Source organism: Lathamus discolor, chromosome 9, assembly GCF_037157495.1.
Source record: "Lathamus discolor isolate bLatDis1 chromosome 9, bLatDis1.hap1, whole genome shotgun sequence".
Lineage (NCBI taxonomy): Eukaryota > Metazoa > Chordata > Aves > Psittaciformes > Psittacidae > Lathamus > Lathamus discolor.
The window spans coordinates 9,197,876-9,225,810 of NC_088892.1; the positions used below are offsets into that span (position 1 = coordinate 9,197,876).

The window sequence follows — 27,935 nt, forward strand, 5'->3', positions numbered from 1 at the left end:
GCCTTTGCCTTGAAATCCGCCCTGCTCCCCTCTAGTGCATGGGGATGGGTCCCTGGGCAGCCCCTTGCTTGGTGAGGAGGGGAGGAAGCACGGCTCGACATACTCTGGAGCGGGTTAACCCCACAGCAAAGATGATTTCACTGGTGCAAGGGTAACAGTGGTGACGTCTGAGTGGGAAACATCCTGCTCCCTGTGACCTGATCTAAATTACTTTATGAGGGGCCAGCAGGTAGACCAAAGCCTCCTGCTTCCTGGGGAACAGGGAGCCAGGGCAAGGGGGTCCCCGTGTGCTCTGTGCTGTGGTGTGGCAGCACAGGGTCGTGTGGAGCAGTCTTGGCTCTTGTCTGCCCGTGCCTTGTGCCTTACCAATGTCTCACTTTTCCCCTTCAGAACAGCTCTTGCAAGGACTCCTGGGTTCAGGACCTGCCTGCGAGACCCATCTGCACTGTGTTGAGGTGCTCAGTCTCTGCCCCGGCCAGCGGCTGCCTCAGGTGCTTGGGACTGTGCTATCTCCTGGGTGCCAGTGCTCACAGCATCCTGGGATGGAGATGTGATTCCAGGGCTCTCCCCGTCGCCTGGGGACCACATACACCCCAGGGCAGCAAATCCCCCTGTGGGCACCCCACTCCCAATGATACCTGCGCAGAGAAGCAGCAGGGCTGGCAGGGGGGCATTGCCTGCTATTAGCCCACTTGTCCCCACTGGCACCCTCACCGTGGTGGCACATAGCAACCTCCCAGCATCGTGCCCAGGTACAAACCATACAGGGGAGGGATCCCCCCCACCCCAACAGCATTCCCACCTGCCTGAGCCATGGGATTGGGGGTGACACCACAGTCCAGAGCAAGGGGTGCCCTCTACACTATAGGATGTGGCCCCCACCAGTGCCCATCCTGTGGGGGGAGCTGCCAAGGCCACTCGGTGCTGCAGGAAAACTCAGCCACAGCCTGGCTGGAAGCACGGATTTATTGAGACATCGGTTCGCAACCAGCACTCAACCCCCGCAGCAGCGCCTCCGGAGCCGTGCAGACACCCTGGCCCCGCTGTGATACCTGGTCCCCATGGTCCCTGGGGGTACAAGCTCACCCACCCCCATCCAGGCAGGCTCAGTGGGGCTGCAGGCTGGGGTCCTGCTGTGCCAGGGGCTGCCTGCATGGAGAGGGGAACAGAAGCTGGATGCAGGGTCCTTCACCAATGTGAGCCTCTAGCGGGGAGCTCTGAGCAGTCACAAGGCTCTCCGGATCCCCAGTGTCAAACCCCACAATCACTGGGGATGCTGCCGTGTCCTCTCCTCTTACCATGCTCCTTTGGTGCCAGCCCAGATGCTTTGGAGAGCCAGGAGAGGTGCCGGCCCTGTTCCCCCCTGCAGCCGCTATTACACGTATCCCGTCAGGTTGTAGGAGCTGAGCTCGCTCTTGGTCTTCTGTGTGTGGCTGACGGAGGGCCGGCAGCTCTTGCCTGCCAGCAGCCGGGGCCGGTAGGTGTTTGCATAGGTGGCCGTGGTGTCGCGTGCAGGGCAGGAGGTGCAGAGGATGAAGCCGCCGACGAGGGAGAGGAGGGAGGAGATGATGCCCAGGTAAAGCGCCTCCCCGAGCTCGAACTTCATGCTGTCGGGGATGACGGGGTTGCGGAAATCCCGCAGCACCACGTGGATGTTCCACACCAGCGGGATGAAGCAGAGCAGCCCCCCGAGCACAAAGACCGCGCCGCCCGCCACTGCCACCCGGTCCTTGGCCGGCGAGCCCTGGCTGAAGACAGTGCACCTCATGCCCACGATGGTGAGGACGCAGGCGAGGGAGGACACGGCGCAGGAGCTCACCATCAGGGCTTGTGCCGCCTGGATGTCGGCGGGCAGGTTGAGCAGCGAGCTGTAGATGTCGCACTGGGTGATGCCCGTGCTGTACGTGGCACACTCCATCCACAGCCCCTTGGTGAAGCTCACGGCTGTCACGATGCTGGCGCCGATGTAGGAGCTGGTCTTCCAGCTGGGCAGCAGCGTGGCCACCAGCGTGCCGATATAGCCCAGGAAGGCCACGGTGTAGCCCAGCAGCTGAAGTCCCATGGAGACCATGGCGGGGGCTGGCTGTCACCTCCCCAGGCTCGCAGCTCCTCGCTCTGTGTGTGATCAGCTCCCCATGGCCCCGCTGGCTGTGCTGCAGCTCCAGGGGGTTCTGCTTTTGTGGGTGGGAGCCGGGGGGAGGTTACCTGCAGGAGGGAGAGCGATCCCTCCCCGATTAACGATTGACCCAAGCCTGCGGAGGAGCGCCAAGCGCCCTTTCATCTCCCCTATCTCCCAGCCAAACTTCAGAGGCTGGGCAGCGCTGCCTGGGAAGGATGCCAAAGCCCTCCCTTGCGCCGGGGCCGCGGGCAGGGCTGGAGAGCTGGGTGCTGGTGGGGAGAAAGTGCCCATGGCTCCCTGGGGATGCCTCGTCTCCTGTGGTGTCCTGAGCTAAGGAAGCTCCACCATGGCTATCGCCCTTTCCATGCCACTGAGGACAACAGTGAGGAGGGATGCACGTGACAGTGACGCCGGTGTCCCCAGGAGAGCCCGGAGGTCCCTTTAGGACAGAATTACATCAGGGCAGAGCGTGCTGCAAGTGCCTCAGGGATGCTTCCCCCGGCCAAGCAGGGTGACCTGTCCCTTGGTGGGGTGATGAGCACACTGGGGTGCAGCTTGTGCTCGCTGCCACCAGCGGGGCTCCTCTGCTGGGGCCATCTCCTGCCCGCAGCGCTGGGTGTGGATGGGGCTTGGTTGGCAGCGGCAGTGCAGTGGGGTGGTTTGTTTTCCTTCTGCCTGCTTTCCAAATTCCCCCTCCCACAGCCTATTGAGAAACAGGACTGAGCCCAAAACACTCCAGTGTGCCAACACCGCCCTGGGAACGCTCCCGGATGCGAGTGCCACCACCCCCCTGTGCCCCCCTCCTGTCCCCGTGTCCCCCCCGGCACCTCAAACGCTTTATACCAGCGTTTCCCAACTTTCTGCCTCCTTTCCCATGTGCTAACCGAGACCTCCCGCTCCACATCAGGGGTGTTGTGGTACTCACAGAGGCGGCTGGAGACACGGAGCAGGAGCTAGGATGGCCGGGGATCACCCACCCGGCACCAGAGGCTTTTGGTCAGGGCAGGGTGAGCTCCCGGAGACCCGTCCCTCGGGATCAGGGGTTGTGAGTTGTTTAGCGACGGCTTTGCAAAATCCATCTGCAAATCTCCGCCTGGATCAGAGGCTTACTGCACCCCAGCATTAAACCCTTTCGGCATCGGGAAGGGAGTTGCAATGCCTCGTTTTTCTTGTTTGTTAATTATCAGAGCAGGCTTGTCCAAGTGGCTCAGGGCTGTGGCTGGCTGTCACCTTGGTGGCTGCTGGGTGACCACATGCCACGGTCCATGTGTCCGCTTCGGGCTGTGTCAGAAGGGGCAGTGAAATGCCAACAGGTTGAGCTCCCTGTACCCACAGAGTGAGCCTGGGCTTTTGCTTCTCTCCTCCCCGCCCTGCTGGTCCTCTGCAGGGTTTGTTGTTGTAAGACCCCTGGCCCAAATGAGGAGCAAATGGGGACAGTAATGAGGCTGCACTGGCCCCGTGCCCCCTCCCTCTCACCGGCTGCTGCAGATGGAGAGGGGCAGGGAGGGCCCCCGGTGACAAATTGTGCTGGGAGCTGAGGGTCTGGCTGGTGTTTGGACAGGGCTGTTTGGATGCTGACGGCACAGCTACAGCACGGACCATTTGCTATTTTCTTTCCTTGTCCCATATTGAAACCCTCCCTTGAGCGCTGGGCAGGACCAGCGGCAGGGACAGGACATGTGGTGGTGCTGAGGCGGGGGGAGCAAGCCTTGCACCCTTGTATTGAGAAGCTCCTCTACCTCACGGTATGGTCCTCAGCTCAAAAAAGCCAAAGGAGACGGAGGTAGCAGGGGAAACCATGTGCTGGCAGTGTAGAAACAGCCTGGGAGCTCCCTGGGGCGATCTGAGCAGGGGCCACGGGTGCATGAGCAGGACCATTGTCCTGCCTGTGCCTGGGGTCCATCCTTGCCATATGTCCTCCTTCCCTGTCCTCTCTTGAGCATCCCACCACTTGCCTCTTAATTGCTCTGTGCTCGCCGCCACTGCAGCCTGTCACACTGTCCCCATCACCCTGTCCCAGAGCACGGCCATGACACTGTCCTCGTCATGCCCATTGTGCTGTCCCCATCCCATGGCCATCACGCTGCCCAAGCCCTTCACATCCCTTCTCCACCCTGCTTTATGCAAATGGCCACAAACAGCACTTAATTATCCTGGTTAATTGTCTCTGCCCTCCCCTGGTCCCCCCTGGGGATTTTCTCACAAACGGTGTCTAACTTTTCCCTTCTGTGTTTTGATTTCCACAGCCCCTCCGCCCCCAGCCTCCCCCCGACCCTCTGTTTACACAACTGGGACAAATTTCACACCCCGGGGATGCTGTTGCTGCACCCCCAGCCCCTCAGTCCCCTGCCCTGAAGAATCTGTGACTCACCAGCCGGGGCAGGGCTATAAAGGTGTCCTCACCAAGGGGCTGCAGCGTCAGAGGGGACACAGCTTCCTGCCACCATGGAAGCTGCTGCTTGCTGCTTGCCTCTCCATGGGCTCCGGGTGCCTGTGGCCAGTGCTCCCGCAGCCCCGCGGCTGGGGCCAGGGGGAAGGTACCTGGGTACCACGGCATGGGGGGGGGGTCTGGGGAGGGGTGGAGAAGGCAAGGGGTGTGCTGGGGAAGGCTTCAGCTGGGGACCCTTCCAACGGGGATCCCTCTGATCGCGGTGGCCATGGGTGGGAGAGAGGGTGTAGAGCCCGGGGAGCAATGCTGCGGACTCCCAGGGATGCTGGGGCAGAAGCAGGGTGAGGAGCATTGAGGCCAAGGTAGGATGAAAGCACCCGTGTGTGCCCGGCGCTCCAGCCACACTCATGGGCATGGGCTGAGCTGGGCTGGGCAGGGGAGGCTGCGGGGCTGGGGGTGCACGGGGCAGTGAGGGGGGCAAGGCAAGGGGGAGCGGGACAGGGTGGGTGGGTGTCGTACTGACCCTGCTCTCTGCACCTAGACCCCTCTGGAGACCGTGGCTGCCCCGAGCGGAGGAGGGAACCGGTCAGCGGAGGGAGCAGATGGACACGGTGAGTTTTACGCTCCCCCCCAGTTTCCTGCTGTCAGGACTGGGGTCTCTGTCTGGCAGAAGCCAGCTTCTCGCCCCAGACTCCTTCACCCCGGCACTGGTGCATGGCGGTGCGGTGCGCACCTCCCCGGGTGCATCACCCCTCTGCCCCACAAGCCTCGCAGCCTCGCTGGGGCATGGCCAGGCACCCACAGCGCGGGGCTCAAAGGGCTGCCTGTTCCCAGCCCGGGCAGGCATTCCTCAGGGGGTTAGCGGGACGCCCGGCCATGAGCACGGGGCAGGGAGATTACTCTGGCCAAAAGCCCGTCGGGGGCGGTGGTGGTAGGAATAGGCGCCGGTTTCCTTTGCGGGGGCATGAGGGCCTAAACCCACGGCAGAGGAGGGCGGAGGAGCCGGCTCCAGGGCAGGCTGACCCGTCTGACAGGTCTGTGGAGAGAAGGGTCCTGCCCTCGCTGCCGGAGGGGGTCCCCATGCACCCCGCGGCAGGAGCCCCAGGGCAGGTCCCACCACAACCGTGTCTCCTCAGGCTTGGCCTCGGGAGGCAGCGGCAGACGGCGGCCCCGACAAAGCGCTGGCGTTCTTCCACCACCCGGTCAGGTAAGCGCCGTGCAGCCGGTGGCACCGGGGGCAGCGGGTGTGTGTGGGGGGGTCTCACCCGCCTCACCCCGCGTCTCCCCATAGGCTGCTGTGGCCCAAGTCCAAGTCCTTTGACTATCTGTATGCCGTGGGGGAGAAGCTGCTGCAGAACTTCCCAGTGCAGGCCACCCTCTGCCTCTACGAAGACTCGGACAGTGAGGAGGAGGAAGAAGAGGAGGAGGAAGAAGAGGAGGAGGAAGAAGAGGAGGAAGACGGAGGGGCCATGCCTGCAGGCCCCCCGCCGCATGCAGGCGGTGCTGCCAGGCCGGCGTGAGGGCACCGCGGAAGCACGGGCAGCAACGGGCACAGGACCCGGGCACACCGGCCCTCGGCGGTGACTTCACCCCGGCAGCGCCGCGCCGGGCAGGGCACTACAACTCCCAGCAGCCAATGCGGCACGGCCCGGCGGCCGTAGGCGTTTCTCATTGGCTACCAGCCGCTCCCGGGTTGGGGGCGGAGCGTGTGTCCCCGCCCATCGCCGCCGCTCCGCTCTCCTATTGCGGTGCGTGCTGGCTGCGGGGAATCCGATTGGTCGAGGGGCGATGCCGGGGCGGGGCGAGGCGGGGCGGGGGCGGGGCTTGCCCATCCACTCCCTGTCGGCGGGAGGGAGCGGTTGCGGCGGCGCCGCCATGAGGTAAGGGCGGCGCGGGGCGAGGGGGCCGCGGGGAGGGTCCTGGGCCGGGCGTGAGGTGGGAGTCGGGGCCGTGGATCTGGCAAGGGGCGCCCGGGGAGCGGCGGCGGCGGGGCCGGGCTGTGGAGGGGGGGGGGCTCGTCTCGGGTGGGCGAGTTCACGTGTGGGCTGGGGGGACCCCGGAGCGGGGCACACCGGAGGCTGGAGGAAGTAACTTGGGGTTGGGATTGGGTAGAGCCGGTGCTGGGATGGAGGGGCCGGGCGGGACCCGAAGGCTGTTCCGGGAGGACGAGGCTTGCTGGCAACCCGTGAGGACCCCGCGGACCCTTGGCAAGCGGAGCCCGAGCAGCCCCTTCTCCTCTGTGCATCTTGGCACGGAAGCCCCGCCGTACCGCTGGGATCCCGGCTGGCAGCCGTGGTGCCGGCAGAGCCAGCAGCCTGCCCGCGTGATGGCACTGCCCAGGGTGGATCCCCTGACCCGTCCCCGTGCCCCCCAGCCTGCCGAGGAGGTGCCACGTCCCCCCCCCCCATGCCCGTTCAGGCTCTGCCGGCATCACGCACACTCCGTGTTTTACCAGCACGATTCCCTCCTTTGGGATCAGTGACGGAATGGGGGGAGCCCGGGGGAGACACAAATGTGCGACTGCAGCATCCTCACTCTCATGGCTGCATCCCTCGCGCCTCCTCACGGTTGCCGTAGCAACCTCCATCGATGGGGTATTTATAGAGGAGGCGAACGCGTGTTGGGAAGCGGGGGGGGGGGTTAGAACCGGGACTGGGTGGGTGTCTGCTGGGTCAGCCTCCAGCTTTCGGCTGCTCTCGGCTTGCGTGGCTGTGCGGAGGCAGGAGGGATGCTGCCTGCCTTGGCTGGGGGTGCAGCTTTTCCTGCTCGCTGGAGCCGGGGGTGGTGGTGAGGGATTTGCGTATGGAAACAAAAATAAGTGTCTGGGATGTCTGCCCTGCTCGCAGGCATTGCTCATGCCTGTAGGCTTGTGTAGACCTGTCTTCTTGTGGCACTGGAATAAACCACCTCTGAGCTCTGATACTGAGTGCATTGACATGGGTACTTGGGAAAAGAGTTAAGGATAAAAATCTTCCTGATGCATTAAATGTGTTGTCCTATGTATGGCGTGAGTTATGGAGCTCAGGATCCTGACAGTACCCTTACTTCTGCATCCTCTGTTCACCAGATGGGGAGAATGCCTGTAACAGTGAGTGATACAGAGGTTTTGTGTGGAAACAGGAGCAAGTTTCCCATGCTGTGTGTTCTGCGCACGTTATTTGCCCTGTAGGTTTGGGTCTCTCTGTAAAGATTGATGACAGCAAAAGCAGGTCGGGTGGTCTCTTCTCAGAGCTCGGGGGAGATGCACAGATCCAGAGGCTTCCCAGCTGCTCCCACATGCCCCAGGACAGCTCAGAAGCGGGATTGGGTACACAGTTCCTTGAGGAAAAGGCCTCCTGGTGCTAGATTTACTGAGAAGGTGGCTGTGGGTGAGGAGTGGTGGTGCCCACTGGGGTGCTGTGCATAAGCCCTGCTGTGTGTCTATGTGCAATGAGAAATGTGTTCCTAGCCCCACTGACCCCGGGAAGGGCTCCGTGCGGTCGCTGACCTCGCTCCAGTTCAGTGGACTCAAGTGCTTTTGGGATAACTCTGAATATCTGAAGTCCTGAACCTGAAGTCAGCACGTGGTTTAGTTCCTGCTGTTTCTAACTGCTCCTTCATCCACTGTAAATCACTGTAGGAGCTGGTTAATGCTGTCCCTTCTGTCTCCTCACAGAGTTATGGCTTTGCCATAGCAAGGTGTCACACAGGGCGGGAGGAGATAAGTTTGCCCCCTGCATCTGATTAGTGGGGCATTGAGCACAGGGAGAACACAAAGCATGAAAAGCAAGTGAGTGAAACTCCTCCTGCGAGCAGAGAGGGTTATAGTCTGCTTCTGCAGGACTCTGTTTCACTCTCGTAGGGTTACGTCCAGTGTGGTTTTGGTTTTCTAGCTGGAGAGCTGTTGGTGGTGTGCAGGGAGCTCTGCCACTCTTATCGCTGCTCTTAGCTTGGTCCAACAACCTTTAAGGAATGCATATCCTTTGCTTTCCTGCAGTGTAGTCAGTTTTATGGCAGTGAAGAAAATAGCATGGCCCTGTTTATTGCAGATTGTGGGTAGGAGTTGCAGAGGTGAGAACTGGCACGGCTGTGAAGCTGATGAGAACAGGATGACTGCTTTACCTGTATCCATCAATCTCTTGTGGAGGGGAAGAGCGCCAGACTGCTTCTGACATGCAGGTCATCTCGTGTGCTGATGAGATATGGGGACTCTCCTTCAGCCAGTTATTTTCCTACTTATTTACAGCCCTCTGGGCTTCTTGGGCAGGGCCCTGGGCTGGTGCAGCACAAGGACAGCAGAGACCTGCCCCAGGCTGTCGGGGAGCTGAGGGTGCCCTGAGCCCCTCCAGCAGTGCAATGAGTGGGGAGGCAGCATGAGCCCCTGGCTCTCTGAGGAGGTACTGCCATGGGTCCACCAGGCAGCACCCTGCTTCCTGCATGAACCTGACCCTGGGCAACGGAGGTCTTGGGCTTCAGGGGTGACATTTAAGCTGTCAGTGACTCTCCTGTTTTCTTCCCTGCAGGTAGGCAGGAGCCCCCTGTAGCCGAGTGAGGCAGCATGGCAAGTAAGTGCTCCCCAGGCAAGCTGCAGAGGTGGTGGCGGTGGTGGTGCTGGAGGAGAGAAGGGGGATGACTGGCAGCCACCTCTCGAGGAAGGGGTGCCTGTGCTTTCTGGGGGGTGCTGTTCTCTGTGGGGAGCACATGCCATCGGCTGTTATCCATGGATGATTCCTCAGGTCTGGCCTGACTCGTGCTTCTCTTTCCACTGTGCAAGGTGGGAGCTGAGAGGAGGTGCTGACCTCTCCAGGACTCCCTGCACGCTGCAGCATGTCTCTGTGTGCGTGATGCTTGCTGTGCAAGGCTGGCCTCCCTGGGGCAATTTGGGCTGACTGGCCCCTCTGCAGGGGCTGCTGGTCTGCGCTGACATCTTCTAGCAACAGTGCTCCTCGTGGCCCATGACTGGCATCCCACATGCTACCCATCCCTGGGGCCACGCTGCCTTGTAGCCTGGGTGGCTGGTGGCACTGGGGCACTGCCTTCCCAGTGCCTCACCAGGAGCTAGCTGTGTCTTGGCATCGGAAGGAGTCGGATGGGGCCAGCGGCTAAAGCTGGGCTGAGGCTGGTGGGGGTGCAGGGTGGAGGATAACGTGCGGTGTGTAAGGGGCTGGGCTCAACCCTCCCTCCTCGCTCTTCTGAGCAGCCTGCGCAGAGGCTGTGTGCATCGGTGTGATGGGAACTCAAGGAGGACAGCAGTTGTGAACAGGGACATGGAGAGATCCGTCTGGGATCTCGGGATGTGCTTGGGATGTCACCAGAGCCAGCTATGAAGGTGGAGCCAGCAGCCAACTCTGGGCAGGAGGAGGACCCCAGGGATGACAGGTATGCCTTCCTTCGTTATCTATGCTGTGCTAGGTGGGGAAGGGAGCAGAGATCATCAGGCAGTGGTTTTAAAAGGCAGTGTTAATCTGCCAATGAGGAGGGCATCCAGCTGGTTCCTGCCTTCCTCCTCTGCTGCCTTTGCTCCTGCTCAGAGCTCAGGTGCTGGCTCACAAGCACTTACTTGTGGGAGGTGTCACCCTTGTGGTGAGGGGATCGTGGTGGTCGGCGTGTTCCTCATGTGCTTCCCCGCAGCGTGCAGCCCTGCTCTTCCCCTGCAGACGCAGCCACGTGTCGTTCTGCAGAGAGGGGGTCCCCACTCTGGGTTGTGGTGTGGCCAAGCCTGCCCGCCGCCAGGGGCCAGCAGCACCTCGGGAAACGCAGCAGGGATGCAGTGATGCGGCGATGCTCCTGCTCCCGCTGCTTAAAGCTCTGGGCTTTCCCAAGCACCGGTTCCGGTGTGGAGAGTGGGAGAGGCACAAGGGGTCAGTGCTGAGGCTTTGGGAAGTCCCCTTTGCCCTGCGGTTTGGGGTCTGTACCTGCTTAGCTGTGGGCTCTCCCTGTCACTTGGGGATCCAGGCTGGAGATGAGGGTTGGCAAGGCTTTTGTTTCCCAAAGGCCATTTGTTTTCCTACTCTGGTCCCCAGGCACATGGGAGCTCTTTGCATTTTTTATGTAAAAGAGGGGAGGGAGTAGTGACTTAGTTTCTGCTCTTCTGCCATTTCTAGGTCCTTGAGAGGAAATTGGCTGTGGGACGAGGCACACACCTCCATCGCAGTATGCTTTCAGCTGGGACACTGCTTGTGATACCTGCCTGCCTGTGTGTCTTGTTTTTATTTCCCACCATAGTGGCCAGTTCAGCACGACAGAGCAGGGAAAGGGTCAAGTGACTGCAGGGATGGAAACCCTGACAGTGAGATCTGTGCCAAGCTTGCTGCTCAAGGTGTGCTCAGGAGTTTGGGAAGAGGCTCAGACTCAAGTGCCGAGGAGGGGAGAGTTGGTACTGCAGCCTGATCAAGGCGAGAGGCAGAGGAGGCGAGGCCAGACTTGTCCAGCAGAGGATGGCATGTTTACAGGATGGCTGTCAAACCTCATCTTGTTCTGGAAAGGCTCAAGAGGAGGCCGGCTTGCCAACGTGCTCCCTCTCCTCAACTGCGAAAGCCAAGGAGAGCTGATCCCTGCCCTCCTGCCATGTGCCTTCTGTGCCTCCTGGAAACGCTTTCTCAGTTGTCCTTGTAAAACCAAAAATAGAAGAAAGTTTGCATAATAAAGCTGGTTCCGAGGGAAGGTCTGTGACTCACATCATTCATGCTGCTCCTCATTCACACCTCAGCGGTGCAGCCCTCTGCAGGCTTGCTCACTGAACAAGCCATTAATAAATCATGGTGGGGGGGAAATGCACCTACACAGGACAAAAAGAACACAGTGCTTCCAGGCATGGGATGGTGTAGCACGGTGGGAGTTGTTTACACCATGGTCTTGTTCCTGCCTTGAGACAGTGTCAGAGTGTTTCTAGCTGTATTGTTTAGGAGCAGGACACATGGAAGGTGAAGTCCTGCTGGTCTCTCTGGCAAAAGGCTCCTAATGAAAGAAGTTGGTGGCATTTCACTGTTAGATCTGTTCTTCACCAAGCTCCCTCTTGAAGGAGTATGTCTGTATTACAGCCAAGCTGGTCTAATGGGAAACTCCTGCTGTCCCCTTGCCTCCTTGCCCTGCATCTGTTGATGGTGCTTCAGTGAGTTTGTTCATCTGGTTGATCCAATGGAAGGCAGCCTGAGGGTGAAGGAGGTAAATGGGTTTCTGTGGATCAGCCAGCTGAACTGATTCATCTTCCTCAAGGGAAGCAGCACAGTTATGTGGCTTGGTGGGAAGAGATGGGGCCAGCCTACAGCTGAATGTGTTGGGCTGCCTGATGGAAACACTCTAATGAAATGCATGCGTGGGATGTTTGGATCCTTGAAGGATCGTGGTTTGTGTGGAGTTTTTGCCTTCTGGGCAATAACTCGTTTGCCTTTCTTGTGCTGCTGCAGGTCCTGGTAGGTGCTTGCTCCTTGCACCCCATGGAGGTCTCCCTCCATAGAGAGAGGCTTTGAAAGGGCTGTGTTTCTCATAGGTGGGATGTCTGGCTTCATGACTGCATGCTCGTTGGGAAGACCTATGTGGGCAACATTGAGTCTCCCAGGCTTTGGGAACAGAGGAAGGTCTGTTTTTGAGGTCACTACACAAAATGCAGTAGTGATGAGAACATGCTGCCATGTGAGGAGAGGCTCAGGCCCCCTTCAATATCTGACTCATGACCCCATGTGCTGGGGATGTTTGCCCTTGTTGGGCCTGGGAGAAGACACAGTGGTTTTTCTGGGTCCAGAACAGAGTCCCCAAAGCCACCTAACTAAGCTTGCATGACTCCACAGCAGCTGGCAGCAGGGGCACCAGCTTCCAGCAGGCTGGCTGCCCTTCTGGGGAGCTCTGAGGCAAGAGGGGAGGCTTTGGGGTGATGCGTGACTCTAGAATGATGCACAATGCACTGTGTTGTGAGTCTGTCTTGTTGCTGGCCCCATGCCTTGGCAGAGGCCTGGCTCTTCATCCCAGCCATGCAGGGTCCTGCTCACCTGGTGGGATCTCCTTTGCTGTGCAGCAAAGTGAAATCCCATCAAGGGCAGGAGGTTGAATACAAGTCTTTTTGGAGCTTTCTGTCTCTTTCCTAGCTGCCCTGTGTTGTTTGCAGGTGCCACTTCCGGTGTCTCAGTATCGCATCCCAGCTGGAAGGATGCTCCTGGTGCTGTATGTCTCCAGGCAGACCCCAAGAGCTCTGCACCCCTCTGGGTGGTTTCTCCCTCAGTGGGCACTCTGCTGTGCTAACCGCAACCCTATAGCCCTGGGCTGTTGGTGTTTGGGATGCCTGTATCGCCAGTATTGTGTGGGAAGCCAGGCAGGAAGCCTGCCTGGGCAGAGGTCAAGTGTGGGGTTGTCCTGCTCAGCATCTCTTTGCCTTGTGTGTTGCAGTGTTCTTGGGGGCCAGGAATGCCCACTCGGTCCTGAAGCGCTTTCCCCGAGCCAACGGCTTCCTGGAGGAGATCCGGCAGGGCACCATCGAGCGGGAGTGCATTGAGGAGGTCTGCAGCTATGAGGAGGTCAAGGAAGTGTTCGAGAACAAGGAGAAGACGGTGCGTTTGTCCTGCCCTGCTCCCCAGTGGATGTGTGAGGGTTTGCACCTTAGTAAGCTGGAGGCAAAGGAAGAAAGCACAAAGGGGAACAGCCTCTTTGTTCCCTTTGTCCTCTTCCGTCTTCAGGCAGAGTTTCCAGCATGACTTTCCCTTTCCAGACAGTGCCCTCACCTTGGTATTGAGGACACCATGCCCAAAGCTGTGGGTTGACCTGGCAATCTTTTGTGTTGGTTCCCACAGCCCCGCAGATGCAGGCAGAGTGGTGGGGGACGGCCAAAAACCTGCCTCTTCTGTTAGCCTAGGGAAGGCAGTGATTATTGCTGGTGGTAGTCAAGGGGTGCTTTTCCCACCTGCAGCACATGATGGTTACTTCTCTGTTCCTGCCACAGATGGAGTTTTGGAAGGGCTACACCAACTACGTCTACTCTGTCAAGGACCCGGGGCACAATACGGAGCGCTCAGAAGCTATGTACGTGGTGGTGCCACTCTTGGGAGTGGCTCTTCTGATCGTCATCGCCCTCTTCATCATCTGGAGATGCCAGCTGCAAAAGGCCACCCGGCACCGCCCTTCCTATGCCCAGAGCCGTTACCTGGCCAGCCGGACGGGACGCAGCCTCCCCAGGGTCATGGTGTACCGGGAGCGGTCGCAGAGCCAAGGGGAAACCCAGTATCAGCGAGAGGCCAGCAACAGGGCAGCTGGAGATGGCAGAGCTGGGGGCACCCCTCAGCAAGACAGCACCCTCTGCCCACCAGAGCATTCAGTCTCTGTCCTCTCCAGACTGTCCAGTGCCACCCCTCCACCTTCCTATGAGGAGGTGACAGGCAACCCAGAGAGCAGCAGTGGGGAAGAGACCAGCGTCTCCTACAACGACCCACCACCCAAGTATGAAGAGATCGTGGCCAGTGCCCCTGCTGCGGGCAAATAGCGGGGTCTGCCTCTCCCCTGCCTCTTCACGTACTCACACTCACCCACCCACCTTCCCTTGGCCGGGTCTGGGGCCCCCGTTCGGGTGCCACTTGGCACTCCATCTCACCTGTACAAGCTGGTGAAATCCCAACAGCCTTACCCTCCTAACCATAAGTAGTTGTCCACAAGTGGCGAGGCTGGGCTGCGGGGATGGCTCTGGAACCAGCCACCTCCTGCACTTCACTCCCCACTCACGTAAGTGCTATAGCAGCCAGAGCAGAGCAGCAGCTCATTCCTGGCTCAACGCAGGGGTCTCCCGATGGTGCATTTGATTTCCTCATTCCACTCCCTCAAACAGACATAACATTTTTGATTGATACATGGTTGAAACAGCCTCGCAGCCTCCCTGGGACACTGCTCAGCCTTACCCCATGGCCTTGCTGGGCCCTGTTTTGCTGCTTGGGGCTCAGATGAGGAGCTGGGGATGCAGAAGTGAGTTTCTGTCCATCCCCACAAGCAGCCTCCACACTCTCCCTGGAGAGAAAGTGCCTCCCTTGCGTGGATTTGCTGCCAGGTGGGACTGGGGAGCCCAGTCCATCCTGTGGTGCCTGTAGCAATATTTGCTGTCCAGAGATGAGGGAGGAGCAGTCAGGGGGTGCTCTCATGTCCTAGATCTTGGGAATCGGGAAAGGCTTGTGATGGTTCTATATGGGAGATAAGTGGCTTCAGAGTAGCAGCTTCTCTTCCTGATGCTCTCTGCTTTCCTGCAGTGGGGTACCAGGCAACTGGAGGTCTGGCTGTAGTGGAGCTGGCTGGTGGGGTCATCTCTGACCTCAAGCCAAAGCTGGTCCCTTGGGGATGCGCCTCTTTCCTGGAGTGTGGCCTGTCTGGTGTCTGCCTCAGAGGTGGGATACGGGCACAGGGAGCCTGTGGACAGGCCAGACCTGCCCTCTCCCTACCCCAGACCTCCCTGTCCTGCCTGGCCCTTCTCTTTGGGGCTCTTTGTTCTCCAGAGCAGGTAAAGGGCAATGCAAGACTGTGTTCTCTTGGGTCTTGGTGGCTGTGGCCATGGTGTGGAGGGCCTGCTGACAGAGGCAGCTGCAGGGGTGGGAGCTGGCTGATCATGCCACAGCCCGGTGATACCAGTGTGTCAGGAGTAGGGCCAAACCCTGGCCAGACAGCTGTTAGGGCAGAGCCAGGTGCTTTGCTGTAGGATCAGTGTCCCCTTTACTTGGGCAGCTGCTTTTGGGGTCCAGGCAATGGGGCTGGCCTTTCCCAGTCATATCTGATGCGTTAAAAACGGGGTTGTGCCCAGCAGCTCCCCAGGAATAGCCCAGAAACTGCCACCACGAGGTGTTCACCCCAGCACCAGCCTCCACCAGCACCGCAAGGCTATTGTGCATCCATCGCCTGCCTGCGCCCCGCTCGGTCCTAGCAGTGCTCTTGCAGTCGGTGGCCTCAGCCCAGTGCTGAGGCTTGCCCAGCTCCTGGGGCAGCACATGTGGGGTCTGCAGCTGCTGGCGCCGTCTGCCCCCTCCCAGGCCTTTCCTCTGCCTTTCAGCCTCAGCAAGCCGGGGTTATGGGAAGACCTGACAGTGATTGTTGGGGTCGGAGCCTGGGAAAGACCAGGGGGAGACAGCAGGGCACTTTGCATCCTCTGTCTTTGATGCTCGGTTGTTATCCCTGCAGTTTGTATTCTGTAAAACTTGGTTTATTTCTGTGCAAGACCAAAAGGTATTTATTAAAAAACCCTCACTGTCCGAGTGGCGCAGGGTGGCGTTTTTCCACAGGGAATGTGGAGGTTCAACACCAACCGGCAGCTCCAGCCCCTGCTGCTCGCTTGCTCCCCTCCGGTGGGATGGGGGAGAGGATCAGAAAAGTGGCTTCAAACACGGTTTAACAGGTAAAGCAAAAGCTGTGCACACAGCAGAGCAAAACGAGGAATTCATTCAGCACTTCCCATGGGCAGGCAGGAAAGCCATCCCCAGGACAGCAGGGCTCTGTATCATGTAATGGTTACTTGGGAAGATAAATGCCATCGCTCTGAACTTCCCCCCCTTCCTTCTTCCCCCAGCACAGGGGGATGTCTCACTAGGCACAGCTGGGTTTCCATCTGGTAGGGTGCTGGGGCTCACATCTTGGAGGTGATGGAGGCAATGGCACCAATTCATCCCTCCTCCATGCACACTCCTGAGCGAGGAGGGGATCGGATCCGTGTGCTGTGGGGCTGGGACACGCTCCCCCCCCAAGCAGGAGCCTCTGCCTTCCCTGGGCTGTGGCTGAGAGCTGGAGGGTGTCCTGTGAGCTCTGGCCAGCCGGTAGGTGAAGTGTGGAGGGATTTCCTAAGGTCTTTGCGGGGATTTAGGTGCACAAGTTGTCCTGCTGTTCCTCTGTGTACTCCTAAACCTCTTAGATAATCCCCTTTAAATAGCAAGACTGGGGCAGTGTGGGATTTATTTTAAGCCCTTTCAAAACCAGATTTTACGGTCAGGTCTTGGACTCTGTCCCCATTCAGAAGTGTTTAAAACTGTCGCTCATCCCAAACGGATCATTTTATCGCTGCAGACTCCGCCGAGCGGCAGGAGAGATTGGCTCTGCCCCAGCTCCCTGCTCGCATGGCCGCTGTCTCGGCGGCTCGAAGGGCTGCCTGGGCCCGTGCTGTGCCTGCACTGGGGCGCCAGGAGGAGCCGCGCTGAGCCCTCCCGCTGAAGCGTTTGGGCTGCCTGGGGACAAGGTGGGGGGCATCGAGCTCTGGGCCTGCCTCTGTCCCGGGTGTTTCCCCGTGTCAGGAGCATTTGGGTTGGAAGTGGATGATCTTGAGGTCCTTTCCAACCCTAACTATTCTATGATTCTATGATCCCTGCGCTCCCGCTGCCCCCCGCAGGGCTCCGCGCTGATGAGCGGTGCTTACCGGCGGCGGCTTTAAGCGCGGCGGGAGGGCGGGTCGTTGGCTGCCCCGGTGACACCGGCCCCGGCTCCGCCCCGGCCGGCGGTGCCGCTGCGGCTGTTTACCGGGCCCAAAGTTGCTCTGGACTGCAAGGGAAGAGTCCAAGTAAGTGTGTCCGCTCCCCGCCCTGCGACCCGCACCGGGGCTCGGGAACCGACGGGCTCTGCTGCCGCTCCCCGGCCCGACGGGACGGTGTCCCCCGCAGGGGGCCCACGGAGCACCCCGGTCCCGCTCCCACCCCGCGGCGCTCAGAGCTGGGCTGTCGTGCTCGGATCCCCCCAACCCTTCACCCCGTGGCGCTTCCCTAAGCCGAGGCCCGGGGGTGCAGAGGGGTCACCCCTGCTCTGCGTAGCCGGACCCGAGCGGGTGACAGAAGCCGTTCCGCTGCCTGTCACTGCGCTCTGTCGTGACAAGGTGCAGCCCCAAGGCAAAGGGCAGACCCTCGGGCGATGTCGGCTCCTTCAGCAGGGAGCTGCGCACCCCAGGACCCCATTCTGCGCGGTGCGGGGGGTGCTGGGCCAGGCTGGGATCCCCTCCTGCCCCGTACGGAGCTGCGGAGGGACGGAGAGAGGGCGGTTGTGGGGTTTCCCCTCCCCAGGGCAGGTTTTCCTGACTTGCAGGGCTTAAACCTACCCACTGGCTTAGTGAGCCGGAAATTCCCTGTCGCTGCGAATACGAGTGCCAAAGCAGAGCCTGAGAAGGAGTCTTCTATTGGCAAGGGAAGGGAGGTTGCTTGGCAATAGCTAGGAAAAGCCCTAAAGAAAGTTAAAGGAGGAAATCCAGCCACTTAAGCATTTTGTTCTTATGGGTTTTGACAGCTGATCTCTTTTTTTCCTTAATAGCTTAGTCTCTCAGAACCTGCTTCTCACTCCCCTCCCTTTGCTCTTCGGGAGCTGCAGCAGTTTCATAGGTGATTAGAACATGAACCGATGTGCCCTCTCCAGATTTATGGTTATTAATATCTGCTGGCTTCCCAGAGAGCAGCCTGAGAGAGCAGCACAGAGCATCCGCTCCTCTAAAGCCCCCAAAACGTGAAGGAGGAACCCTGTGGTCTCCACAGCTGTAGGGCTGGGTCTCTGGTACAGGTTTCTCCTGGGGGACTGCCGCTGCCTTGGGGTGCACTGCCCTGCTCCTGAGTGGGGGTTTCCTGCAAGCCCCATTTTATTTGAGGTTCTGGGGAGAAGCAGGGTGCGTGTGTATTGTGACACCCATGGGCTGGTGTCACCCGTGCCAGGGTGGGGGCTCGGCAGGGTGGTGGAGGAGCTGCGGGGCAGCCAGGGGCTGCTGTGGCCCTGCACAGCCTGTTTCCAGCAGCAGCCCGGGGTCAGAGCTGGTCAGGTGAGGATCTGGTCTTGGCTCTGTGTGGCTGGAAGCAGGAAATTGCCGGAGCTAATTTCTGTCTCTTCAATGAGAAGGTTTTTGATGACAGAGGAGGAGAGAGCAGGGTGAGGCAGGTGCTGGTTACTGCAGACATGGAGCTGGTTCCACCACCCTCATGTACCTGGAGTTACAGGGAACGGGATCATGGCTTGGGTACTGTGCTGCGGTCCTTTGGGCTTTGTTGCTACAACCGAGGGGTTTCCCTCTGCTCCTCTCCCTTGAGTGACACCCTGAGGCAGGAAGGAGGGTCCAAAGCGCCCCGAGAAGCAGCAGTGAGGGTGACAGTGGGCAGCCCTGGTTGGTGCTGCTGCGAGCAGCCTGGTGGGCTGGAAACGCAGCATCGGACACCTGGCTGCTAAATGTGGTCCCTGGATCATGATCAGAGAAGGCAGGGACCCTGCTTGCTCACCTCTTCCCATTTCTCTTCCTTGAGAAAAGGAAAACTCCTTTCTCTGTCTGGAGGCAGCCCCTCTTACGATGGAGACACTGACCTGGAAGCAGAGGCTGCCCTTTCTGGGTGCAGTGAGCTCAAAGGGCAGCAGCAATGAGGGCGCAGGGGTCTCTGCATGCGAGTGGCACATCTGGGGCAGCGCTGAGGTCTGGCTGCTTCTGCAGCCCTCACTTGTTGGGGTTTTCTCCTCAGCTGCAGCTTGTTGAGGAAGTGTGGAGTGCTGGGAGCCAGGAAGGTGCTTCTGGGGGCTGTGTCCCTCCTTGGTGCCGGTCCCCTCCTGGAAGAGAGTGGAGCTGGCGCTGGCCTGGGGATGCTGGTGTGTTCCTTTCCTTCCTCTCTTGCAGGATGGTTCAGCATCTGGAAGCTCTGCTTGGGGCCAAGCCCATCTTGTTCAGCTTGGTGCAGGGCACTCAAGGAGATGGGTGGGAATGGGCTATGGCCCTGGGGGACGCTGCAGCTAATGTGTGTGTGGAGGAGTTCGAGTGCTCGGGTTTTCTTGGGGTAACCTGGAATCTGGCCACCAAAATGTGTTTTGTTTATAGAAAACCTCATTTTCTCCTTGAAGGTGTACGAACACAGAAATGTGCTCCCGGCCCTCCAAAAAACTTTACTTCTGGATGGGTGGTTTTTCCCTGCTAGTTTTTTAGGCTATACTGAACTGCTTTCAGGTGTGCTGAACTATTGCCCTTTCCTTGCTGTCAATGGAGGCAATAGGCACTAAACTCACGCTTTGCTCCCCTTTCTTACCCTGCCAGACAGGAATTCCACCTGCAGCAGCAGCCCTGCATCCTTGCTCCCACCCACGGGGCTTCGTAGGACACCCTGTTGTTTGGGGCAGCTCTGACAGTGGCTGTCTTATGGGTTGTTTCTGCTTGTATTTTAGCTGTCTTATAGCACATGTGCGGGTGCCAGTTTGGACGAGCTCTTGCCACCACTTCTGCTCAGCTCTCTCTTCCTCTGTGTGAAACCCCAGGGTGCTCAAGCAAGCTGAGGACATCAGAAAAGATGTGGCTGTTTTGGGGACCGGACCCGAACCGCATCCACTGTGATGTGCCCTTCACAGAAGCCATCAGCCAAAGGATGCAGGTTCCCAGCAGACTGAGGGTAACAAACAGCTTCAGCCCTGTGGACGAGGAGCCGGTGACAGAGGAGGTGTCCCCTTCCCTTCGGATGCACATCCCTGATAGGATTTCTCTTGCAGGTGATGTCCTGGGTTGCTTTTTGGGGTGGTTGAAGGTTGGCGGGGCACTACAACATCCTAGGGAGTAGGATCCCTTTGCAAAGCCCCCAGTGGTTTGCTTTTCAAGAGGAGAGGACAGGGGTGGTCCTGGCAGTCAGCTTTCTTCTCAAAGGAAGGACTGGATGATGGAGAGATGCTTGGGCAGAGGTGGGCAAAGGTGAGCAACAGAAAGCAGGAGGCGTCTTAGTTCCGAAAGGAGAAGGACCAAATGTGGAGCATCTCCTTCCACATCTCTCTCTCACTTCTCTGCCCCCGTGGCCTTTGGTAGGCTCCCTGCTTTGGGATGCAGGGACATGTGGCTCTGTCTCATTGGGAAACAGCTCCAAGCCCTCACTTTCCTGGAGCAGCGTGGCTGGTGGCTTTCCAGTCCCTGCCTCTCCAGGCTGTCCTGCTCACGTCTGCAGGACATGTTTTTTAATGTACTCCTATATGGGTAGATCCCTCTTCTCCCCTGTCCTGAGGGCATTCCGGTTGGTCTAATCCTTCCCTTTCTCCTCTCTAGATACACCAGATGCCAGTTTGAGGCCCATGCTGCTGACCCCGCAAAGGGAGGTTCCCTCTGTCATGGTGCACATGGAATCTGCACAGCCCTGCCGCGGGGATGCCCCTTACCTGCACATCACCAGCAGATCGAGCTCCCAGAAGCGCAAGCGATCGGTACCGCATTGGGGGCGGATGGGGCTGCTGTGGTGGGAAGGGGCAGCAATTCCAGAGCTGGGTTTTCCAGAGGTCTGGTATCAGCCCAAGCCAGAATCCATCTTCCAGAGTGCGACCTCTTCCTCCAGGGCCCTAGGAGCGAGGGTGTAGGGGCGGTGGGATCGCTTTGTGTCCCATCACCAGCACACGCCTGCGTGCTGGGACACTGATTCAGCCACATCTCCAACTGCATTTTGTGAGCAGGAGATAGGCTGAGTACGGCCCCCCACAACGGCCTCCTGCTACTTTTAAAGTCCCTTTTGAACCGCTGTTTCTCCTGGGTGAAGTGTAAGAGGAGCTGTTTCGTCATTGCACCGTACAGGGTTCTGGTGTAAGAGCTGAAAGCAGACCTTGACCTTGTGCGAAACGAAGGAGAGGCCCTTGTCATGGGCAGGCAGAGGCTTGGTTTGGCTGCTGGAGCTGCTTTTTCAAGAGCTTTCACCTCCCTGAGATTCAAGAGCTGTTGGTGCATGCATTAGGCTCCGGATTTCTGATCCCAATAGAGATCAGACCGGCGGACTCCTCGCTGGTGACCCTCGCTCTGCACTGAGCACGGCTCCCCACCAGTAGGTTTGGGGCTCGTGTGATGCTCCCTGCGCTGAGTGCTTGATGTGTTTGATGCCAACAGGGCCACCACAGCAGCAAGTCACGGCGGGAGAAGACCTCAAGTGACGGTGCCCTGCTGGCCATGCACAGCCCGGGCCAGCACCGTGAGCGGTGAGCATGAACCCAGAGCCGCCTGGGGCGGGTGGGATCAGCATCTCCTGTCCCCAGTGCTGCTTTGATGCTCCCTGGTGTCAGTGCCCTGAGCTGGGGGAATGCAGGTTGGGCCAAGGCAATGCCTAGCAAGTCCTCAACTGTGTGAGAGGAACATGGCTTCTGGTGTCAGAGAGGTTCATACCAGGCAGTGTTGAGGCAGAGCTGTGTGGATCCCCAGGGTGATGAGCTCTCTTCTGAGATGCACATGGAAGACCTGTCGGTCCTTGCCTGGCCACTGCGTCAGGAGCTGCCCGCTCTTGCTTGTCCTCATCTCTCTGGCTCTGCCCATCTTCCTCTCAGTGCTTTGCAACATGTTCTCCTGTTCCAGCACCAGCATGGCAAAGTGCTGGGGGCTATGGGCAGGTGACCACTGGAAAATGAGGCACTAGGGCTTACGGGCTTCCACAAGGCTCGTTGGAACTTGTGGCACCTTGCAGATGGAGTGGGCTAGGAGCACACTTGCTTATCAGCTCTTTGAGTGTAGCTTGTGAGAAGCAGCACGGTGACAGTGATCCTCTGCTCATGGCCTTGGGCTCCAGAGACTGTCTAGTGGAGAAATTGCCTCCAGTTAATCCCAGAGCAGAGCTACCTTTCCCCCTATGGTCCAGGGTTGTCCTGGGTGGCAGTGAGCTGCTTTCTGCAATCCCCGTGAGAGCAGCTGGTGAAGGTCTGGTTATCACACAGCCATGGTTGGCTTCGGAGCACTGAGGTGCCTGCCTCTGAGCATGGGGGCTACTGGAGGGTTTCTCCTATTGGTTATATGGGGGTCAGGGTGCTGATGGTATTGCCCAGAGATGCTTGGAGGTGCTGAAGGGCACTGCCAAATGCCAGGCTGTGCCCGTGCTGGAGAAGGCCAGTCAACAACAGGAGTGATTCTGTGTGCACCCCAGGCTGGACCCGTGCCCCCTGCCCGTGCGCAGTGCCCCGCTCCCCCTCCTCACGGGGACGGGCAGGATCTACTCCATGCAGAACATCTTCCAGACCATGTGCCTCCTGGGCCAGATGCTCTTCCACCGGCTCCAGAGCTCCCTGCAAGACCCAATGCCACCCAGGTGACTGGCTCCTCTTGAGCCACCTCGCTGCATTCTAAGGACTCGCCTTTGCCTCGCTAAGCTATGTTACAGGCGCTGTAAAGCTCAGGCTGCACGGCGCAGGAGCCGGATGGTCCTGCGTGGCTGCTCCTTCTCGCCTGTCCTGTCTGCCAGCTCCGGGTGCCTGGCCCAGGAGCGTTGGGTGCAGCCAGCCACTGCTAACCCAGCCCAGCCTGTGCCTTCTGCTTAGCTTAACACCAGTGCCCTGAGTGACCAAGCGCTGCCTGGGACACTGCTGGGATTTCAGCCTCCCTGCACTGCCAGGCAGGTGCTAATTTCACTGCATGCCTTGATGGAGAGAAATGTGTGAATGGGATTGAAATCCGGAAAGGCCTGATTTAGGTCCTGCCCGAGACACCCTCTCCTGAAGGCTGCCAGCACCCTTGGCTGTATCTTGGTCACTCTTAGTTACCCTTTTCCACTAACTGGCTGCACTGCGTTACTCATCCCATAGCTGGTGCCTCTGGTTGGGTGCCGTATGCCTGTGTGCTCACTGCAGCAGGTATGCAGTGACCTCGGTCTCTCTGGGTGTGCTGGAGCAGCTGTGTCCATGACACTTTTACCTCTGCAAGAGCAGTACATTTTAGCATGTTCAGAGATGTCCTTGCAGCCTTAGGGTGTCCCCACTGCTCTGAGGCTGCTCAGCACCGGGAGGAGCATCAAACTGCTTCTAATTCTCCTTGAGCAAAGCTTCAGGGCAGAAAGGGAGGAGAGTGAGCATCCATCATCAGTGGCACACCAGCCTTCCCTCCCCAGCTGGTGTGGAGGTGCAGGCAGAGATGCTGGATGATGCTTCGTGTTGTCCCTGATTTAGCCACAGCAGGCTGACTGTCTTCAAATGTGGCTTTTGTTTTGGAATGAAGTCAGAGCATGCCAACAGATCTGCTTAGTGGCTATGTAACACCTTCTCCTTCCTCCCATCAGCAGTAGGGGAGGTTTAGGCCATAGTACCATGGTAGCAGTAGGTTGCGGAGCTGCTGCGATGCAGTGGGGTGAGTCCCAGGCCTCTCCCCAGGTCTCCATCTCCCTTTAAAGCTAGCCACCTTGAAACGCCTCTTTGTGGTACTTTGCATCATTTCAGGGGCACACGGTATCTCTTTGGTACGACGACTTTATGCCTCTATGCAGCACTGAGGTGACTTGTTTATCCTGAGGTTTTAGTAAAGAAAAGCCTGGTCTTGGGTACAGAATGGAGCATTTACCTGACAGTGACCTCTTGAAGGGGGTGAGTCACTAGAAGGTAATTTCTAGCCTCCACTCCAAAGGCTGTTCACCTGGATCAACCGGGACTTTCAGTCGAAAGCTGCAGTAAGCGTCCTTTGTGAATGGCTCTGTGCTGGGGGAAATTGGATTTCCTTTCTGTCGTGACTTTCATTTTGCACTGCAGTTTCATTACATGGAAGTATTATCTCACAAATGTGTTTTCAGACAGAGATTCACTGAATCTCCACACGCTGTCCTGGCCTGTCTTCAGTGAGATCAACATCGTGTTGCAAACAGGCATAGGTACCCTCTCTTCCCTGAGGAGCTGTGTTAGACGTGCAGTAACCTGTACGGTACCAGCAAGTGCTTGTGCCCATTGGTGTGCAGAGGGGAGTTCTGACTGCAGAAGAGCTGATGTAGGGCTAGCCCCTGAGGACAGGGACAACAGACTGAACATGGCAGTCCTGATTTTTCTCACTGTGGATCTACTTCATTTAGTGGCTGGGTCTCCAGGGAATGCCCTGGAGATGTGTAGTCTGCATTGCCTCTGCCAGTGCAGCAGCTAAGGCCAGTGGTGGCCTCCTTGTTTCCAGGAATGGAAGGAAAGGGTGCGTGCTTTGGTTGCTCATTTATGTTTCAAGCTGCAGGTAAAATTTGCTATAGGGGCAAAAAGCAATGCTTTATTTTTGTCAGAGGAGTGGGGAAAGTGAGTTTGTGATACCTGGAGATACTAGAGAGGAACAAATCCTTGTCTTGGCAAACACAGGACCATTTCCTGCTGGTTGATGCACTTGCTCGCATAGTTGCCCCCCGTTGATAGCCACTTCCCACCAGTGGGATCCTCGCCTGCTGATGTATATGAGATGATCCTTCCATTTCAGCAATTGCCCTGTGATACGTATTTACCTGACTGGCTCTAAAGATGGTTTATACAGCCCTCAATGAATTCCTCCGACTGTGAGGATGGATGCTTGGTAAATATGTTTTCTCTCTGTTGACCCTCTAAAGGAAATCCAGGCATGTGTTTTCCCTGTTGTGTGTCATGTTGTGTTGTGATCACTACGGGGTGCATGGTGGAGGGGTATAATTAATGCATGATGGGGGCTCAGAAGAGATGAGGAGGTGCTATGCAGGTGCTGTTTCCTGTCTCCTGATGCTGCATCCAGACAGCACATCCCGGGCGTGCTGCCTGCATGGCTCCCTGCAGCAGTGCCATGCATGGGGAAGGCACCTCTCAAGCAGTGTCTGTCCCTCTGCATGTCTGCTTTTCCTCCCACAGCTCTCAGGAGGCTGGCCCAGCCCCGGAGGGTGCCTTGGAGGAGGCTGGAATGACTGAGATGGCAGCAATGAGAAAGCAGGTGAGCTGGGGTGAAGGGCTGGGAGGGTTTCCTGGGAAAGCCATCAGAGGGTGAGTGAGGAGGCTCCGGGTGTCCATTGCTCAGTCCTGATGGGCTGGTGTTGCCAGTTAGTCCCAGCTGATGCTGCTAATGGGGAGGCAGGGGAGGACTTACATGTGTGCTGCCACATCAAGGTCCAGCCCCGAGGGGGCTGTAAGGCTGCAGGAGACAGCCAGACCCCTCTGTCTGCTGGTAGTAAAGGGCTCAGGTACTTTTCTGATGGGCAGGATCTTGGCTCAGGAGCTGAGGATCTCTGCTAATTCTCCCACATAAAGACAGCTGCTGCTGTAGCAAAGGAGGACCTGAAGGAGATGGCAGTTCCCACCCCTCCATCCCTTGCCATCCCGCACCTCTGGGGTGCTCCAGTGTCCTGTGTGGGTCTGACAGCATCCCCACTGCTTCCCTTGCAGCTGACGAGGATCTCGAGCAGGGTGCGTGTGCTGGAGGAGCAGTGCAAGGCCTCGCAGCAGAAGGAGATCCTGGTCTACTCCGTGCTCATCTCCGCCTGCCTCATCAACACGTGGCTCTGGATGAGGAGATGATTCCTTGTGCCCTGACCTCTCCTGCCGGGCGCTGGCAGGGTGGCTGAGGGCAGAGCGAGGATCCCTGCTCGTGTACTTCCAGCCAGTAAACCCGTGAATCCATGTGTTTCCTCTGACCTTGACCTGCTTTTTTCACTGTAGGCCCTTGAGGATCTGTGTCCTTTAGACCCTGATGACAATGAAGGTGCCATCCCTCTCCCGTGCTCTAGCATCAGAGGTGGGTGAGGGAAGCGATGAAGCTGGACCTTGTGCCACAGCAGCTGGAGATGGGTGTCGGGGAGAGGTGGGGTACTATGGCCCGACAGGTATAGTCCCAGGGCTGGGCTGTGGCTGCAGATGCTCTCTGTATCCTAGCAACCACCTTATATGTTTGATGGGGTCACTGCTTCTGTGGGAAGCTGCTGTGAAGAGCCCAGGTCCTGTGGCTGACACAGGAGGTGCGCAGAGCAATGGAAGACCTCTGGCCCTTGGGCTGTCTGCCAGAGGAGGTGCAAACCCAAGGCATTGAGTGTTTGTGGACACGGGGTCCTGTAACAGTCCTAAATGCTGGTGGGCCCAGTCCCCTGATTCGGTCCCAGCTTGGATAACCCAGTTCTGACCCCATAAAAGTCCTCAGCCAACTGCTGGGGTCTGTTCCTTGTCTTGCACTCCAAAACCTGCGGAGTGGTTGAGTGTCTTTAAACTGCTGATGGGCTTCCTTCTCTTCCTTGTGCCGCTGCTCTTGGGTGGAGGTTTGCTGCCAGGTCTCCCACCCCATAGCCCCTGCTCCAGGAGGTACGGAGCTGGAGGAGCCAGCAGTTCCCATCCCTGCTGCTGTGCAACCATCTTCTCGGCTCCTGTCCTGCTGGAAGCACTTCAGCAGCGTGTTTGCGAACGTTCAAATCCAAAGTGACTGTAAGAGCGTTGCGGAGGTCTGGGCTTATCCTGCAGCTTGGCTCTTTCCCAGGGAGATTTAAATGGGAAGCCTCCCCATGGTGACTCTCTGGATTATAAGACCTCGTACCGACAGTGATAGCACCAGACAGGCCATGGAAAATTGCCCATTTGGGCAGCAGTAGATATTTGTTAGGTTGCCAATGCCAGAGGGCAGGATTGCTCCAGGTCTGCTGCCAAGCTGTACCTTCAGCCATGGTGCACGAGCACAGGTGAGGGGAATCCTTGGCCTGGATGCTCTTTAGCCAAAACCCAGCCCAGCTCAAGAGCTTTGCCATTTCTTTCCTTCTGTGGAGTTCAGTAACACTTGGATCTGAGGTGACTTTTGAGATGCTTTTGGGGGTTCACCCAGCACATCTGCTGGAGCTGTGCCTGCGGGCTCTGGGGCACGCTTTGGCACCTCTCTGTTCTACCTATCAGTAATTGTAGCTGCACCTGCAGGTCACCCAGATGTCCCAATAGCTTATTCACAGACATGAATGCTTGGGTGTTTTCTGCCTGCATCCATGACTGTAAATCTGGTAGCTGGACATTAACTAATCAATAGCTGTCCTACATGTAATTGCAGGTCTGAACCTGTGGCTGAGAGCTGAGCATATTCATCATATCATCTGAGATATATTGCAGATGCGCGCCAGGATAGTGTGGTGTGGTTCCTATGGCTTGTGGCTCAGGGATGTGGTCAGGGTTACCAGGGGGCCTTACACAATGGGTCTGTATAAGGGGCTGCTGCTGTGTGACTTGTGCCAGGAAAGGAGGTGAAGAGTTTGCCTGGTTTCTCTTCTCAGAGAGGTTTGGAAGAAGCTTGTGTAGGGTTTTCTTTAAGCTGTATTTTAGGATGAGAAGGGCTGACCCTTTTGGGGACACGACACCTTCAAAGTGAGAATTGAAGGTGTCTGGAGGAGACATGATCAAACTGTATGTGTTTTCAAAGGCAGGTGAGAGGGGATACAATACGACTTTTATGTAAGGTTTAAATCTGGAAATGCTGACCCGTGAAATGCACATTTTAATAAAGACCGTGTGTTCCGGATGTGTTGGGGTGTGATGACTTTATGGATTTCCTTTCTCTCTTCCCTGCCTTCTCCTCCGAGCTCTGCCTTGTCCCAGGGCAGCACACGTGGCAGTGCTGGGTGTCTCCTGGGGTCACTGCCACAGAGATGTGCATGGCAAATAACGTGTCTTGTGCACCATGGTGCTCGAGGGAGCTGTGAGGGAGCAGCTCCTGGAGCTGCTTTTGAAGGCAGCAGCAGGCAGGGAGCAAAAGGAGAGGTGGAAGCGGGGACATGTGCCACTGCCGGTGCTCCTGGTCTGTGGTCCCCAGGGCTGAGGACAAGAGCAGGGTGATGTGCCCCTTGCTGC

At 58.1% G+C, this 27,935-nt stretch overlaps 4 protein-coding genes across 13 annotated transcripts; 3 read left to right on the forward strand and 1 right to left on the reverse strand.

The window, feature by feature from the left end:
• Nucleotides 1-952: 952 nt before the first annotated feature.
• Nucleotides 953-3,270, reverse strand: CLDN2 (claudin 2). Of its 2 annotated transcripts, XR_010614809.1 has the most exons (3): nucleotides 3,045-3,270; nucleotides 1,299-2,205; nucleotides 953-1,149 (listed from the first exon to the last, which is right to left on the reverse strand). XR_010614809.1 is itself a non-coding variant. In XM_065689357.1 (2 exons), exon 2 carries the CDS (start codon nucleotides 2,069-2,071, stop codon nucleotides 1,376-1,378), a length of 696 nt encoding a protein of 231 aa, XP_065545429.1. In that variant the 5' UTR covers nucleotides 2,072-2,205; nucleotides 3,045-3,268; the 3' UTR covers nucleotides 953-1,375. The 2 variants fall into 2 exon arrangements, 1 of the variants encoding a protein (XP_065545429.1); XM_065689357.1 differs by having other exon boundaries at nucleotides 953-2,205; nucleotides 3,045-3,268.
• Nucleotides 3,271-5,063: 1,793 nt separating this feature from the next.
• Nucleotides 5,064-6,050, forward strand: RIPPLY1 (ripply transcriptional repressor 1). The gene is made up of 3 exons (XM_065689712.1): nucleotides 5,064-5,119; nucleotides 5,645-5,715; nucleotides 5,800-6,050. Exons 1-3 carry the CDS (start codon nucleotides 5,111-5,113, stop codon nucleotides 6,026-6,028), a joined length of 309 nt encoding a protein of 102 aa, XP_065545784.1. The 5' UTR covers nucleotides 5,064-5,110; the 3' UTR covers nucleotides 6,029-6,050.
• A 275-nt stretch (nucleotides 6,051-6,325) lies between these two features.
• Nucleotides 6,326-15,694, forward strand: PRRG3 (proline rich and Gla domain 3). 9 transcript variants are annotated; one of them, XR_010614814.1, is made up of 5 exons: nucleotides 6,351-6,388; nucleotides 8,537-8,666; nucleotides 9,011-9,052; nucleotides 9,688-9,866; nucleotides 10,592-11,342. XR_010614814.1 is itself a non-coding variant. In XM_065689419.1 (5 exons), the coding sequence occupies exons 3-5, from the start codon at nucleotides 9,046-9,048 to the stop codon at nucleotides 13,951-13,953; spliced, it is 705 nt and encodes a 234-aa protein (XP_065545491.1). In that variant the 5' UTR covers nucleotides 6,351-6,388; nucleotides 8,537-8,666; nucleotides 9,011-9,045; the 3' UTR covers nucleotides 13,954-15,694. The 9 variants fall into 9 exon arrangements, 4 of the variants coding, with proteins under 4 accessions (XP_065545490.1, XP_065545491.1, XP_065545492.1 ...); XM_065689419.1 differs by lacking the exons at nucleotides 9,688-9,866; nucleotides 10,592-11,342 and adding exons at nucleotides 12,867-13,027; nucleotides 13,417-15,694; XM_065689420.1 differs by lacking the exons at nucleotides 6,351-6,388; nucleotides 9,688-9,866; nucleotides 10,592-11,342 and adding exons at nucleotides 7,186-7,673; nucleotides 12,867-13,027; nucleotides 13,417-15,694.
• Nucleotides 15,695-16,904: 1,210 nt separating this feature from the next.
• FATE1 (fetal and adult testis expressed 1) lies at nucleotides 16,905-27,606 on the forward strand. The gene is made up of 7 exons (XM_065689416.1): nucleotides 16,905-16,986; nucleotides 19,686-19,913; nucleotides 20,455-20,609; nucleotides 21,277-21,365; nucleotides 22,298-22,459; nucleotides 24,981-25,059; nucleotides 25,509-27,606. The coding sequence occupies exons 2-7, from the start codon at nucleotides 19,718-19,720 to the stop codon at nucleotides 25,638-25,640; spliced, it is 813 nt and encodes a 270-aa protein (XP_065545488.1). The 5' UTR covers nucleotides 16,905-16,986; nucleotides 19,686-19,717; the 3' UTR covers nucleotides 25,641-27,606.
• The last annotated feature ends 329 nt before the right edge of the window (nucleotides 27,607-27,935 follow it).